This window comes from Tursiops truncatus, chromosome 20, assembly GCF_011762595.2.
Source record: "Tursiops truncatus isolate mTurTru1 chromosome 20, mTurTru1.mat.Y, whole genome shotgun sequence".
NCBI classification, from domain to species: Eukaryota; Metazoa; Chordata; class Mammalia; order Artiodactyla; family Delphinidae; genus Tursiops; species Tursiops truncatus.
Genome location: NC_047053.1, coordinates 40,393,566 through 40,409,344, shown reverse-complemented (window position 1 = coordinate 40,409,344; position 15,779 = coordinate 40,393,566). Strand labels below are relative to the sequence as shown.

Genomic DNA, 15,779 nt, shown 5'->3' with positions numbered 1-15,779 from the left:
CTCGGGGGTCTCCCTGCCGGTTGAGGGGGTGGGGGAGCCACCCCCCAGCTCGGAAAGAGGGCAGAAATTAAATCAACTCCCATCCGTCGGCTGTTAGAGGGACTCCAGGGAAGATGCAAGTTTAGGCCAGGTGGCCCTGTCTGCCACCCTCTCCCAGACCCTTCCAGCTCCTTTACTTGCTCTGGATGGCAAGAGGGCAGATAGAGGAGGAAATCTGGCTTTTTGGTCTCTAGCCCCTCGCCTGCCAAGAGCAGCGCCAGAGCTGCTCCCAGATGCGTGGGTATTCCAGCGTGTGCCCTTCCCCAGCGCAGGCTCTGGCCACCCGGCTCTGTGGCGTTGGCCCTGAATGCAGGCCCTCCCCTGTCCCCATCCCCCTGCCTGGCGCTTCCTCCTGGGGTGGAACGCGCCTTCCCTTCCCCCACTCGGGGCCTCCGCCAGGCCCCGGCTCCTGGCAGCCGGCCGGCGGCTCCCTGAGCATGCTCCACCTATTTATAGACAGGGCCCTCCCCCAACTGCTATTTCAGTCTCCTGCCAGCTGCCGGCGGCTCATTCGGGAAGGAGGAGCAGGGAGCCGGGCCCAGAGCTGTCACCCAGGGCTGGGAGGGAACGCAGAGAGCCCGCCTGCCTGCTCAGCTCCCCTTCCTGTCCCCTGAGTGCTCAGCCATACCCGCTTCTGGGAGCTCTGGAAGGGCCAGTGGTTGGATGCCCCTCTAGCAGGGAGCTGGGCCTGTGGCTCCGGGGCTCCTGGCTCCTCCTGCCGCCTGCAGTGCCCAGGCCGGATGAGGCACCTCCCCGCAGCGCGGGTCCCAGCAGCAGTGGCCTGAGGGAGCCCCTGAGCAGCGAGGGCCCCGCCCAGCCACCTTCCCTTTGGCCGACTCCCGCCTCAGGCGGCCCCCTGCCGGGCATGCTGCTGGTGCCCAAGGCTCAGGGGCTTGTGGAGATGCTGCAGACCATCTATGAGACGGAATCCTGTTTCTCAGCAGATGGGATGCCAGGCCGGGAACCATCCTTGGAAATCCTGCCTCGGACCCCTCTACATGGCCTCCCTGTGGCAGGTAAGTGCCTCGGTGTCCCCGCCTGCCCTCTGCCATTGGGCATCCTTGCCTCTGGGGCTGAGCGTCTGGCTCCAAGTCTCACCCAGATGGGGTCCTGCTTGGATCTTCCTGGAGGTCTTTGTTGAGGATATGTGCAGTCAGGGGAGGTGTGCTTACCGGGATGGGCTTCCCTGCTCTCCCTGGGCCAAAACCTGCCCTCCCACCATGCCCTCCAGCTGCACTCTGCTGCATCTCTTCGAGTCCCTTTGGCCTCAGGCAGGGTCGACATCAGCTGCTGGGGGCTGTGGATTACTAGAGGATCCTGGCCTAGTTGGCACCATGGTCAGAGGGGAGGAAGTGGGTCAGTGACCTGCCTCCAGGCTGTCTGCTCCCCGGGTCTGGACAAGGGAGGAACCCACGGCCCGAGTGTCCATAAGAATAAAGGCTACCCCCACTCCTCTGGCTGGGTTCTTAGGGTCAGAGGGTCCAGTGCAGTGATTTCTGCCGGTGCCCGGTCAGGAGTGCCCTGGGAATCACACACCTGGGGAGGAGGCTTGATGCAGTTGTGGTGGAGGTAGGCAGAGGCCGGCAGCTGGGATGTTGGGGGCCTTGGCTGCCTTGGCTTCTGGCTCCCCCGTACCTCTCCTCCCCCCAAGCTTTGGTTTATCCTCAGCCCATGAGGATGAAGGAATGTTACTCAGGCTCACAGGGCTTGAGGACTCCCTAGCCCTCCCACCTTCTCAGCGGGGACCTTTTTGGCTCTCGGCTGGGGATGGCGTCCCCCAGAGCCAGGCCACTCCTTCCCTCCCTCCCAGGAACCTGTTGGCAGCATCAGGCCTTCCTGGCACAGCCTCCCCACCAGGCCGGCACCACAAGATGCTTCCTCTAGGGAGGGGCCTGCTGGATCCATGCCCACTTGGCCCCTCCTGGCAGTGGCTTGGCACTTGGGTGTGGGCGTCTGTGTGTGTATGTGTGAGGAGTCTTTGCCTCTGGATATGTGGGTGTGGGTCCCAGGCTTTGAACTGGAAGGTGGGAGCCGTGTGCCTGTGTAAGTGCCAGTGATTTGACTCTGAGCTGTCCAGGGATAAGGTTGCAGCTGGACTGGGATGTGTGAGAGGATGGAGGTTTGGGGAACATTTGGAAAAGCCTTCAAACCAAGCCTACCGTCTGCCTGAGCAGGGATGCCCATGTAGTCTCCTAAGGTCGCGGCATAACCCTGGGGACCAGCCCTGAGAGTGCCCGTGCAGGCCCCTGGGATGGGGGGGGGGGGTGGAACCTTGGGGCCAGCCGTGCAGAGTCTCTGCACAGTCCCCTGGGAGGGGTGTAAACGCAGAGGGCCGTTCTAGCCCTGGTCTAGTGGAGCTCACAGCTCTAGCTAAAGACCCGCCTGCTCGCTCCTATCCTGAAGCCTCTGGGAGTCAAGGTGGTCCCTTGCCAAGCAAAGGGCTGACTGTGCAGAGCATCTGCCTGGGGGGTGCTTCTGCCCCATTCGGCAGATGCCATAGCAGCCCACCCCTCCTGTCCCCACTGCCCCTTGCCTCCCAGAAGCAGTTGGCGCTTGGCCTGAAGTTTCCTCCTCAGCACGTTCTCTCATCCTCTTTCTAGTTGGGCCCCAGAGTCCTTGCAGGCTGGAACCCTGCTGATCCCATCACTTCCCTAAGGCTCCCTGTCCCTGCATAGACCACCCCCCAGCCAGTCCCTCCCCCCACCCCCCACCCCGACACATGCACGCTGCCTAGCCTTCTGAGCGGTGGCGTGGTCCATGCTGGCAGGAGGGAGGCGTGAGTCACCTCAGCGGCTCGGGGAGAGGGCTAAGAATGTTCCCCCTGCGCAGCTCTGATGCTGTGTCTGTGACGCGGCTGGGGACAGATATAGGCCTGGAGCTCGGCTGCCTTGTTTTTTTTTTTTGGACTCTGGAATGTAAATAGATGTTTCAAATAGAAACGCTTTAACCTTTGGGTTAAAAAAAAATCCACCCCGGATAAACACGGCCATGAGGGCCAGGCAGCCTGGTGTTCCCCCCCCCAACCCTCCCCCGCCACCTCCTCTCTCCATCTCTTGATCAGTCTCCAGACAGGATGCAAAAGCCTGTGGCTAAAAAAGCAGGTGTCCAGGGACGCTTCTTGGGCCGTGTGTGTTGCCAGGCCTCCCCAGCCGGAGGGTTTGTGGAAAAGGGGCTTTCCACGGTGGGTGTCTGCCCCGAACTCTCCGCCCGCTCCAGCAGTAAGTCTTTGGAGCCCTATTTTAGGGGCATCCTTGGCTCTCTGGACTGTCTTGTGCGCACTTAGCACAGTGCCTGGCACATGGATGAATGAATGTTGCTTGAGGGGACTGGCATCCAGGGTTCACAGCAGGATTCCTGGGCTCTATTCTGGGGCTTGGCCCTCTAGGTGAATAGACAGATATGGTAAGTTGCCCTGGTGGGTGAGCCAGAGTCTTGGCAGGCGAGCCCACGAAGGATGTGGGGTGCTCGCCTCTGTTCCTGCTTGAGGACGGGGACAAAACACAGCTTCTGCTAGTGCCGTCAGGTCTTCCTTGATAGATGGGGTCTCTGCCTGGCTCCTCCCGCAACAGCCCAGCACACAGTGGACACCCCTCTCGTACAGGCTCGGTCCCGGCTCGGGGAGCCCAGGAGCTTGAACTCTGGTGAGGGTTTCCCAGGGATGCGGTGCTGGGGGATCCCCTGCCTCCCTTCTGTTGGACCTTGGATTTCCTTCTGGCCTGGACTGGGCAGCGCTCTGCTGCTTGGGCAACGTGTAGGATGTTAAAAGCAGGCGTGGAGGAGGAGTCTTCTTTCCCCAGTGAGGGAGGGTGTGAATCCCGCTTATGCCAGGAAGGGATGCTATGGAAGTGCCTTGGGGTTTGGTTTTGGTATTGAGGTTTCCCCCTGGATATTCTTATTCACGTTCTTCATACCATTCCAAGCTTGGCTAGGTAGGTGGGTGTGTAGGCATAGGGGTGTGGGTAGGTCGGAAGTGCGAGACTGGGGTGGGAGGGGAATTAATATTATAATCTACTAAATGATGGGTATTAGGGTGCTTTCCTTACCTTATCTCCCTCGGAAAGGTATTAATAGCTATGTTTTACAATTGAGGAGGATCTGAGAAGTTAAGGAACTTGCGCGAGGTCCCAGAGTAAATGATGGCTGGGCTTCCGACTCAGGGCTTTGTGTAAGGCGAAGTCTAACCCGTACAAGAGCTTCCCTGGACAAATGTCTTAAAGGCGGCCCTTCTTCCAGGTGGCTGTATCCTCAAGCCAGAGTGCATGGCTTAGCACTGGGAGCATGGGCTAGACTTCAGCCCCCAACTTGCCCCTTCAGTTGGGTGCCCTTGTGCAGTACACAGCCTGCACAACCTTATGTGGTGGGTCTGCCTTTGTTGCTTCCAAAGTTTGTGCTCCTCGACAAGAGAGACCATTCTGGTCTTGGGGGGCTCCTGAGGTTTCTGGGAGGAGACTGTTTTCTACCAATACTGGGGGCCGCTGGATCTGCTGTTTCCCTCCCTGTAGGGATTTCGGCCCAAGGCGGGAGAAGCGGGCTCAGGAACAAAGTTGAACACCCTGTCCCATTCAGACAGCCTCCCCTGCCCCCATCCCCCCTACCCCATCCCCTCTTCTTGTTTTTGAGACCCTCAGCTGTCCCTTCCCTGCTGCACAGCTGCCAGACAGGAAATCAGATTAACCGTGTCCACGCACACAGCTGTAACAGCTGTCAGGTTGGCAGCAGAAATGCCGCCAGCGGGGGACACTGTGAGAAAGTAGTTCTCAAACTTTCCGTTGCCACAGAGTTACCGAGGGGAGCTATTAAAATTAGGATTCCCAAGCCTTACCCCCCCACCCCAAGGTTCGGATTCCGTAGGGCAGCCCAGGAACCAGCATTTTTAACACATCTCAGATGATTTTGATGTGAGTAGGCTCAGACCATGCTTGGAGTATGGGCAGGGGTCCTATGGACAGGGGTCATGGGGCCTAGCAGCCTGCCCGTGGATGTCACCCGTCTCCCTAGAAGGCCTCGATGGGCTTTGGGACTCTTGGGAGAAGGCCAGCTGCAGAGGGAGGGAGGCTGTTGCCTCAGTCAGATTCAAATCCAGCTCCCAGCAGCCTGGCAGTCTGGAGACAGAGGATGTCTTAAGACACTGGGGAGCAGGTGTCTAAATCCCAGCGGGGCAGGGGATTATGACAAGTGGCCAGGGGGACAGGGCGCTCTGCTGGACGCTCTGGGCTGGGCTGTGTTCGGGGAGTAGTGCAGGCAGAGCTCCTGCCCTGGAGCCCCTGCTGTCCACCCCAGGTGTGGAGCGAGCAGTCCCAGCGACATCTGCAGACTTTGAATGGTTAGTGTGTCTTTTAATTGCCTCTAGCTCAGTGCCCAAGTGTTTCCTGGAAATGGCTGGGCTGGGAGAAGTGAGTCTGCTTCTCCTCCAGAGAGCTGCTCAAGACCAGTGACTGACTCTGTTTTTGCCGGTGAGAGATGCTTTGTGCCTTCCGCCAGGGCTCTGCATCCCTTAAGCTTAAGGTCCTTGAGAGGCACAGTCTACCTCAAGGTTTCTGGGGGTTCCGTTCACTTGGCCCCCTTTTCCCCTGCACTCCTGGCTCTGGGGTTCTGGGGCCAACCAGGTCTCCCATCTAGATCCCTGGATCCTTCATACGGAGTTTGTCTCCCTGCTGTCATTAAGTTCAGGAATAGCCTTCAAGATTTCTCCTGGGTTTTGGTGGGAGGCAAGAGAGAACCAGAAGACCCAGGGTTAAGTCCCGGCTCCTCTGCCTCCTTTCCAGGTGACTTTGGATGAATTTCTTCCATCTCTGGCTTTGCTTTCCTCCTCTGTCAGCTGGGGGAGTTGAGTGGCTGATCCGGCTGGCACTCCTTTCAGTGACATTCTAAGTCTTTGACATCAGTTTCACGTTGCTTCCGCCTAAGAGGGGCTTCGGGTCACCCGAGTCCTGGCCCCAGGTGGATGTAGAATGGTCCTGGGGAGAGGGGTGTTGCCTGCAGCAGGCACAGCGAAGTTAGATACCTGGAAAGGCTTTCTGACTGCCGGGAGCTGGGGCCCCAGAGCAGGGACCAAAGCTTGTGTTCACCTGTGTTAAGTAATGCTTTTAAGGGACTGAGGGATCCCACCGCTGTGGGCTGAGCCTCAGAGGACAGGGTGGCCCTTCTTGGAGCTAACAAGGCAGGGGAGGCCGGAGAGACAGGCTAGGAAGAGCTGCCATCGGGAGGAGGCTCTCCCCAGGGATGCCTCCTCCTGCGCTGGGATCCAGCTGCCGGCTGCTCCAGCTTGTGTGGGGCCCACTGGAAGGGCTTTGATTGGGACAGGACCACAGAGTGACCTTGGGACGGTCTGAAATGAGAGCGCTAAGAGGGCTTAGGCTTCACTAGACCGCCAGAGGGGTCCAGGACACACACAAATGTCAGCCATTAATAGCCTCTACTAGTGCCTCCTGAGATTTTCCCAGGCTCTGCGCCAAGCCCCACTGCACGTGTTATCTCTCCGGAGCCCTAGCAGCTCTGGGAGGTGGGTGCTGTTCTTCCTCCCATTTCACAGATGCCCGCACGCAGCACAAGGAGGGGCTTGGTGTCTTGCCCTGGGAAGTGGCAGAGGCCGACTTGAACCCTGGTGTTCTCTTATTCCAGAGCCCTCGCTCTTAACCAATTACGTGATGTGTGTTGCCTTGCGCTGCATGGGGAGTTGGGAAAATTGCTAGGTGAGCGTCATCCCCAGCTCGCACATGTGGAAATACTGTCTGCATTGTGGTAGAACCTGTCGAGCCTAAATTGGCCTCCCTAGTCACGTAAGAGCCCAGAAATAGATCATGGGAAACCGTCCTTGGTGGGGAGGGGTCATCGGCGTCATGGGGAGGAGTGTGAAATGCTGTTCCCTGCCTCCTTCCAAAATCCCTCAAGGCCAGCAAGGGGACAAGAGCCTTTTCCCATTCTCCAGAGGAACAGAACGAGGTCATTTGACATTTAAGGAAGCTGCTGACACCCCAGACTGCTGAGGGAGCTCCGGAGGGCCTGGGTGCTGGTGGAAGGCACTGCCCTCTAGGGTGGGCTGCCAGCCTGCTGCCTCTCCAGAGGGGCCAGGCTGGCTCTTGCTGAGCACCCAGGATGCCCCGCACTGGAGTTAGCACTGCATAGGTTAGTGTTCAGACGGAGCCCGCCTGAGCTGGGAGCCAGGACACCTGGGTTTGAGTCCCTGAGAGGCTTGGTTTCCTTGTCTGTGACACGAGGCAGCTGAAGCAGATGGTCCCTCCCCTTTCTCCCTCTTCGCTCTTGTTGTTGGGGGTAGCTCTTCAGATCCAGGGCTTATCTGCAGAGGCCTCGTTTTCATCCTGTGTAGACATTCCAAACCGCTTAATACACCCCTCCCTCAAACTCTGTGTACCCTGGCTCCCCTCCTCCCCCCAGCCTTCTGTGGCTGGTGGCTTCTGGGAGCAGGGTCTTTTTAGAGCCAATTGTTAAGCTGCTTAGGTCAGCCAGGTCAGTCTACCCACTCTGGTGCTTCTCCAGGGGGAACTCAAGGTACCATTTCCTTGCTGCTAGGGTTTGGGTCACAGGGATACTGGAGTTGGTGACTTCTCCAAGAGAAGGCTGGGAGCTGGGGCATGGCCTGTGCTGTGTTCAGAGCAAGGAGGAAGGCTTGACCTTGGTTTTTATTTTGAACCCTTTTCCCAAAGGTGCTGCTAAAAACCTGCTCTTGGTGTCCTAGAACCCCTTGTCTGCTCGGGGGGCAGTGTCCCTTTGCCTGGACACTCTCTTTTTAGTCTAAGTCTGTGCTGGCAGTCATCCCAGAGGTTACCCTGTCAGCACCTGCGTCATCCTTCCCCCCCCCCCGGCCCCGCCCCCGCCCCAGGAGTCAGGATATCCCTGGCTGTACTGCCCAGAGAATCTGCTGTGGGAGCCCCCGCTGGGCTGATGGGGCAGTGGGGCTCATGGAGAGATCGGAGGCCCAGCTAGATGGGAAGGAAGTGTCACTGAAGTATCACTGGCGCTGCTCAGTTGTACCCATGAGCTGGGCAGAGTGGTCTGCTCTAAGCCAGAGCCTGGTGTGTGCGGGGCCCTTCTGATGGCTGCCTACCCAGCTGCCTGGGCCGGGGCTTCTCCGGGGAGGCAGTGTTGGTTAGTCCTTCCGAAGGCTGGAGGACAGGATGCTCTTGCTGCCAGTTCCTAAGGCCACAGCTCCCAGGAGGCAGGGTCAGAGTCCCCGGAAGGGGAGGAGTATGGAGCGGGCAGACCTGAACCCTTCTGTCTGCCTCTGCAGGAGGTCCCTGGGTCAGTTACCGGCTTCCTCTCCACTTCTGCAGCTCTCTGTCAGGAGGAGCCCTGGGGTAGGATGCCGTGCCCTCCCATGTGACCCCTTCCCAGGCCTTTGCTGGCCAGAGTCCCCAGCCTGTCCTCCATCTACTTTCTTCCCTTTCCAGAGGTCCTGCCACCTTTTTCAGTCCACCAGGAGGCGGTCGAGAGCCTCCTCCTATCATGACACTCCCATTTCCCCTTCCAGGTGCTTGGTTCTCAAGGCAGCCACTACCACCTGCTCTGCTCATGCTAAGCTTGCAGAGGGCACAGATCCTCGAGGGGAGCAAGGCCAGCCACACTCTAGGTGTCATGCCCAGAAAACTGCATTTGGGGGGCTCTGTGCCTCCCCCCACCCTTTCCCTGACTCCAGCTGTCCAGCCGCAGCCCCTTCCATCTTGGATGGAGCTGGGCTACTACCTGCAGACCCACGGGCTGCTGCATCCTGTCCAGGCCCCACAGGGCCTGCAGATTAATATTCCCAGTCGCTCGTGCTTCCTGCTTGTGTGGGAACAAGGCTGTGTGGCAGAGCCCGCCGGCCGCCCCGCCACCTGCATACCAATGGGACTGAGGCTGCGACTGCAGCACAGGACCTAGCATCTCTGCCGCGGTGGCAGCGGTGGCAGCGGCTGTGCAGGAGCCCTGGTGGGAGAGTCCCCTCGCCTGAGCCCGCGCCCTCTCTGCAGGGCTCCTGCAAGGGAAGCCAGCACTGCTGGCGGCAGTTCCAGCCCAAGCAGGGTTATCTGCTGGGAGCCAGGAGCACTTGGACCCCTGCCCTTCCCTGGGCGGGCAGGCGGGCTGGCATCCGGCTCCCACAGCCCCGGCACTGCCGGGAGCAGCAGGTTGAAGCCTGTCCACCTTGGCTGAGTGATCAGAGTGCCGTGGGCCAAGCCAGCCTCGCCTAGGAACAGATAACACTGCGGCCAGCCCGGGACCTTGCTGAGTGTTTCCAGGGCTGGGGACACCTGAGGCTGGCTGCTGGGTCCTTGCTGCCACCCTACTTTTGCACCCTGGACAGGGCCGGCCACCTCCAGAAAGGGCCTCTGTAGTTTCCCAGGGCCTTTCCTCCTGGTGCTGGGGCAGGACATGGACCCCACCCTCCTGGTCACATCTGGCCACTCCTGCAGATGTGGCTCTGGCCTTGTGGCCGCAGAGTCGTCAGTGTGGCTGGCGGGCAAACCACAGAGGAATGTGCCCGGCAGTGCTGGGGGAAGAAGGGCTAATGGGGAGCATGAAAGATAACTCTGCTCAGGCCACCTTTCCTCTCCCATCTCCAATGGGTCCCAGGAGCCATGTTCAGCCATGAGGGTAGCATGGCCTTGGCCTTCAGCAGGCCTTGTCCCTGCCTTGGGGGGACACTTGTTCAGTGCAGGCTCCCTGGAGAGATCCAGGCTCACAGACTGCAGTGGGTGTGGGAGCCTTTCTTAGCTCAGCCCTTAGCCCCCCTCCCGGCTCCCTCTCCACTCCTGATAAGAGATGGCAGTGGGGGCCTGGGCAGAGGCCTGCTCGCGAGGGCAGGGGACACCGGCAGCCATCAGGATGGTGGGGTCTTTCCTTCTGCAGGCCTGGGCTGGAGTGGGCCTCCTTGCCACCGGAAAGTCTGCCCAGCTCCCTGTGGCCTCCCTGGGCTGGAGTGGGGAAAGTGAGGGCTGTCTTTGGAGAAAGAAGTGGAAAAGAAACAAGACGGTCTGGCCCTGCCTCTCTCACTTCCTCCTTTCCAGGCAGTGGGTAGCTTGCCTTCCCTTTCCTGCAGGCGTCAGGAGGCTTTGTGGGGTGTGGGCTGGGCTTGGGGCTCCCTGCTGGCGTGGTGTTTGCCCAGTTGCCCTGGCAACCATAGGGCAGTGGTGGAGAGTGACATTCAGTGACCAGAGGACAGTATACAGGGATCAAGAGGTCGAGACCCATCTTTCCCATAAACCCATTGGAATCTTTTGCCACTTCCTGGGGCCCTTTGGTCCATGGTCCACATGGGGGCCTGGACGCAAGGTCTTGGGACCCAGCAGGTCCCTCCACCCCTTTCCCCTTTCCCCGCGGGTTCTCCCTGGGACTGGAGTTCTGAGATCTCTGCCTTGGCTCCAGCCAGCCCCCCCTGCCATTACCCTTCTTCCTGTCTGATTCCCTTTCCTTTCCTGTCTCCTCCTCCCACCTCCTCCCCGCGCCTGCCCGCCCATTCTCTCTCTCTTCCCCCCTCCCCCCAGGCACAGCTGCTGTTTGGCTCACTCTATATATAGCGGCATTTTCAGGGTAATTACAATAAAACTGTTGAAAGGAGATAATCCAGCAAAGGAAGCAAGTCTGACTCCCAGCCCCCTCCTGTCCCTGGTTTGGTGCAGCCCTGCACCCCCCCCTTTTCCTGCGGTCTCCTGCTCCCACCCCACCCCGTATTCCCATAGCCTCTCTTGCCTGCCCCATCTGCCCTAGCTGAGTGTGGGGCAGAGAAAAGGGGAACAGATAGGGATGCCCAGAGGCTCTCCACAGGCCTCTCCTGGGCTTAGTAAGATCCCTGGCTGCTAGCCACGTTAGTTCTAGAACTAACGTCTGTGCCTCGGTTTCTCCTGTAGTATTTAGGCCTCTTGGCGGGGATTGTGTGGTGTTGAGAGGTGGGGGAGGAGGCACAGGAAGGACGGTGGTTAAAAGTATAGGATTTGGGGCTTCCCTGGTGGCGCATTGGTTGAGAGTCCGCCTGCCGATGCAGGGGACACAGGTTCGTGCCCCGGTCTGGGAAGATCCCACATGCCGCGGAGCAGCTGGGCCCGTGAGCCATGGCCGCTGAGCCTGCGCGTCCGGAGCCTGTGCTCCGCGACGGGAGAGGCCACAACAGTGAGATGCCCGCGTACCACAAAAAAACAAACAAACAAACAAAAAAAGTATAGGGTTTGGAATCACATCTTGGTTCATTGATCACCTGGCTGTATGTCTTTGGTCACGTTACTTACACCTCTCTAAACCTCAATTTCCTTATCACTAAAGTAACTCACATAAAATGCTCAGTGGCCTTAACTATCAATGACGATATTCTTCGTTGAACACTCGTGATCTTCCAGGTACCCTGCTTTGCTTATGCATGTTTTCTCTCTTTTTTCCTTTTTTAATAAATTTATTTATTTAATTTTGGCTGTGTTGGGTCTTCGTTGCTGCATGCGAGCTTTCTCTAGTTGCGGTGAGCAGGGGCTACTCTTCATTGCAGTGCGTGGGCTTCTCATTGCGGTGGCTTCTCTTGTTGCGGAGCACAGGCTCTAGGCACGCGGGCTTCAGTAGCTGTGGCGCACGGGCTTAGTTGCTCTGCGGCATGTGGGATTTTCCCGGACCAGGGCTCGAACCTGTGTGCCCTGCATCGGCAGGTGGATTCTTAACCACTGCGCCACCAGGGAAGCCCTGCACGTTTTCTTAGTGAAGTTCATGGCTTCGATCTCATCTATTTAAGGCAGAAGGTTGTATCCACAGAGCAGAGGGATTTGACTCCCCCCTCCCCCATTCTCTTTGGGTCTAGTAGTCCTGCCTGGTAGCTTTCTGGGCCCCAGGCATAGCGGCCAGGGCCCGGTGGGGTCTGGGATGGCTCACCGACCCCTTCCTGTCTCTTCTCCCCGCAGTGGAGGTGAAGCCGGTGCTGCCAGGAGCCATGCCCAGCTCCATGGGGGGCGGGGGAGGAGGAAGCCCCAGCCCCGTGGAGCTGCGGGGTGCGCTGGCAGGCCCCGTGGACCCCGCGCTGCGGGAGCAGCAGCTACAACAGGAGCTCCTGGCGCTCAAGCAGCAGCAGCAGCTGCAGAAGCAGCTCCTGTTCGCTGAGTTCCAGAAACAGCACGACCACCTGACCCGGCAGCATGAGGTCCAGCTGCAGAAGCACCTCAAGGTGAGCGAGGGAGGGCGCGGGGGTGGGGGGCCACCCAGACCTCTGACCCCCGCCCGGACCCGGCTCACCCAGCCTCGCTCCCCCTGCGCCCCTGCAGCAGCAGCAGGAGATGCTGGCAGCCAAGAGGCAGCAGGAGCTGGAGCAGCAGCGGCAGCGGGAGCAGCAACGGCAGGAGGAGCTGGAGAAGCAGCGGCTGGAGCAGCAGCTGCTCATCCTGCGAAACAAGGAGAAGAGCAAAGAGAGTAAGGCCTGGGGCCGCCCGGGGCCAGCTGGGACTCCTGCCCCGCCCCACGCCTCCCAGCTGTGGGGACCTGGCCCCAAGCTCCCTGGTCAGCTGTGCCCTGTCCCGCAGGTGCCATCGCCAGCACCGAGGTGAAGCTGAGGCTCCAGGAATTCCTCCTGTCGAAGTCAAAGGAGCCCACACCAGGCGGCCTCAACCATTCCCTCCCACAGCATCCCAAATGCTGGTAATGGCCCTCGGCAGGCACGGGTTGCACAGGTGTCCTGCTCAGGGGCTGCTTGGCTGCAGGATGGCAAGGGGCTCCTGGCCTGAAGCCATATAGGGGCCCTGTAACCTCTCCTAGGAGACGAGACTCCCACCCCTGTTTGTCTCCTCGCTGCCCTCCCCAGGATCCATTTCCTATCCCCATATGCAGCGGATGTTTCATAAATGTAGATTGCTGGTGGCCGGTCCAGCTGCCTGGGTGATAACCTACATCTGTTTCCATTCCCCTCCCTCCACCCTGCAGGGGAGCCCACCATGCTTCTTTGGACCAGAGTTCCCCTCCCCAGAGCGGCCCCCCTGGGACGCCTCCCTCCTACAAACTGCCTTTGCTTGGGCCCTACGACAGCCGTGATGACTTCCCCCTCCGCAAAACAGGTGAGTGAGTACAACCTGGCCTCCCAGGGTATGGGTGGGGGGGTGGGCAGAGGTGGGAATGTGGAGGGGCCAGGCTAGGCCGCAGGTGTGTCCGTTTGTGTGCGTGTGTCTGAGCCCCGGCTGCCTTCTCCCCAGCCTCCGAACCCAACTTAAAAGTACGTTCGAGGCTAAAGCAGAAGGTGGCCGAGCGGAGAAGCAGTCCCCTCCTGCGTCGCAAGGACGGGACTGTCATTAGCACCTTTAAGAAGAGAGCTGTTGAGATCACAGGTGCCGGGCCTGGAGGTGAGGGCTCCTCTCCTGTCCCTGTTCTGAGGGCCGGGGAGTGGGGGGTGGCTCCGAGCAGGCCCAGGTGACAGCCACTTCTCCCGTAGCGGCAGCCGTGTGCAACAGCGCGCCAGGCTCCGGCCCCAGCTCTCCTAACAGCTCCCACAGCACCATCGCCGAGAATGGCTTTACTGGCTCAGTCCCCAACATCCCCACCGAGGTACAGGCCTGCCAAGGGCTGGGCGGGTGGGCCAGCGCTGCTTTCTGTCCCGTCCAGTCTGTCTGGCTGAGCGTGCCCAGCAGGGACCCTCTGCCTGCGTGGACAGGCTAGAGGGACCTATTGCCCCGAAGTGGGATCTGTCCCATGGGCCTCTGAAGGGCTCTTATCTCTCAGTCCCCCCCAAGGTGGGGCTTGGTGCAGGAAGCGGGGCGCCATTCAGAGCCCTCAGCCTTGGCCCCAGGTGGCCCCCCTTTGCCTGCTCTCATGCTTGTCTCTCCCAACTGCTCCCCAGATGCTCCCCCAGCACCGGGCCCTCCCTCTGGACAGCTCCCCCAACCAGTTCAGCCTCTACACGTCTCCCTCTCTGCCCAACATCTCCCTAGGGCTGCAGGCCACGGTCACTGTCACCAACTCGCACCTCACCGTAAGTACGGGGCACATACCGTGTCCTCCCTCTGGTGTTGAGGTCTTCGGTCCTGGATGTCCCCGGCTGGGGCTGTTGTCCTCCCAGGGTCCTGATGGAGATCAGATGGCCCTCCCCCAGAGCTGGGGGTGGGCAGAGGGTAGGTGAGGGATGCTGGTCCAAAGTCGGCAGGACTGGGGGCAGTATAAACCCCTCCCTCATCTCCATCTCCTCTCCCCAGGCCTCCCCAAAGCTTTCGACGCAGCAGGAGGCCGAGAGGCAGGCCCTCCAGTCCCTGCGGCAGGGTGGTGCACTGACGGGCAAGTTCATGAGCACATCCTCTATCCCCGGCTGCCTGCTGGGCGTGGCACTGGAGGGCGACACCAGCCCCCACGGGCATGCTTCCCTGCTGCAGCATGTGCTGCTGCTGGAGCAGGCCCGGCAGCAGAGCACCCTCATTGCTGGTGAGTGGGCGGGCAGCTGTCCAAGGAGGGGGTGTCAGGCCCCCCCCCCCCCATTCTGAGGGCTCAAGGAAGGACCAACTGCCAGGGAGAAGTAGCCAGGGATACTCACCAGCCCTGTCACAGCTCCCCTCCATGGCATCATTGATTTCTTCCATATTCTACAGACGTTATTGAGTACCTACAGCCGGCCAGGCACTGTTCCCGAACTCTGCCGTCGTAATGGAGCTCACATTCCAGAGCAGTGCTGTCCAGTAGAAATATAGTACAAGCCATATGTGTACTTTAAAGTGTTCTGGTGGCCACGTTAAAAAATGTAAAAAGGAACAGGTGAAATTAGTTTTAATAACGTATACTTAACTCAGTATATCTAGGATACTATCATTTGAGCATGAAATGAATATGAAGAGTTAGCAATGAAACATTTTACTTTGTTTCATACCGCTTTTGAAATCTGGTGCGTACTTCACACTTAGAGCACATCTCAGTTGAGACAGGCCATGTTTCAAGTGCTCAGTGGTCACGTGTGGCTGGCAGCTATGGGATTGGACAGCGCGGCTTTGGACAGTCAGCCCATAAGTAGCTGGTGGCATCAGAAGAGGTCCTGCTTAAAAGACACGTGATCCTGGCCTCCAGGCTTCCCAGCTGGGTGGGATCCACGTCCATGATCAGGGAGGTCTTGCAGTTGGGGAGAACTAGTCATTGTTCATGCACACGGAGGGCCCGAGACTATACGTGCTCGTAAGTGAATCCAGGACGTCTTGCCGGAGGTGGTGGCTCTGAGCTGCGAGACTGTTCAGTTGTGGGGAGGAGGAAGAATGGGGTTCAGGTTTGGGGACAGGGTGCTCCAGGCCCCTCGCGGGTTTCTCCTGAGTATGGAGGCGGCGCTGTTCCAGAAGGGGGAGAGTCTCGGGGTGGGAGTGGGAGCCTGGTGCCCTGACAGTGATGGTTACTCCCCTCCCCGCACCACCTCCACAGTGCCGCTCCACGGGCAGTCCCCGCTGGTGACGGGTGAGCGCGTGGCCACCAGCATGCGGACGGTGGGCAAGCTCCCTCGGCACCGGCCCCTGAGCCGCACTCAGTCCTCGCCGCTGCCCCAGAGCCCCCAGGCCCTGCAGCAGCTGGTCATGCAGCAGCAGCACCAGCAGTTCCTAGAGAAGCAGAAGCAGCAGCAGCTGCAGCTGGGCAAGGTGAGCCGGGAGAAGCAAACATCCGGGGCCGTGCTGGGGTCAGGACAGAGAGGGTGCCGGGCTGGCAGGGGGCTGGCAGGGGGCTGACACCCAGGCCACTCCCCAGGCTGCATCAGAGGAGCCGCCTTGCCTTTTTCTGATTCACATCAAAGGTCTGTATGGGCTGGGCGGCTGTCTGCCGGGGAGAGAGGA

At 59.7% G+C, this 15,779-nt stretch overlaps 1 protein-coding gene across 10 annotated transcripts in view; it reads left to right on the top strand.

Moving 5' to 3' along the window:
* HDAC5 (histone deacetylase 5) overlaps positions 1 to 15,779 on the top strand; it is a 37,372-nt gene that overhangs the window by 11,635 nt on the left and 9,958 nt on the right. For 2 of the 10 annotated variants that reach the window (XM_033847888.2, XM_033847886.2), the window contains exons 3-12: positions 984 to 1,055; positions 11,910 to 12,169; positions 12,267 to 12,411; positions 12,522 to 12,636; positions 12,919 to 13,049; positions 13,185 to 13,331; positions 13,421 to 13,533; positions 13,826 to 13,957; positions 14,178 to 14,400; positions 15,376 to 15,587. In XM_033847888.2, coding sequence (XP_033703779.1) covers positions 984 to 1,055; positions 11,910 to 12,169; positions 12,267 to 12,411; positions 12,522 to 12,636; positions 12,919 to 13,049; positions 13,185 to 13,331; positions 13,421 to 13,533; positions 13,826 to 13,957; positions 14,178 to 14,400; positions 15,376 to 15,587 — 1,550 coding nt within the window. Of the gene's footprint in view, positions 1 to 528; positions 1,056 to 5,389; positions 5,493 to 11,909; positions 12,170 to 12,266; positions 12,412 to 12,521; positions 12,637 to 12,918; positions 13,050 to 13,184; positions 13,332 to 13,420; positions 13,534 to 13,825; positions 13,958 to 14,177; positions 14,401 to 15,375; positions 15,588 to 15,779 lie in introns of those variants that run through there. The other 8 variants (XM_033847887.2, XM_033847885.2, XM_033847882.2 and 5 more) reach the window with 6 other exon arrangements.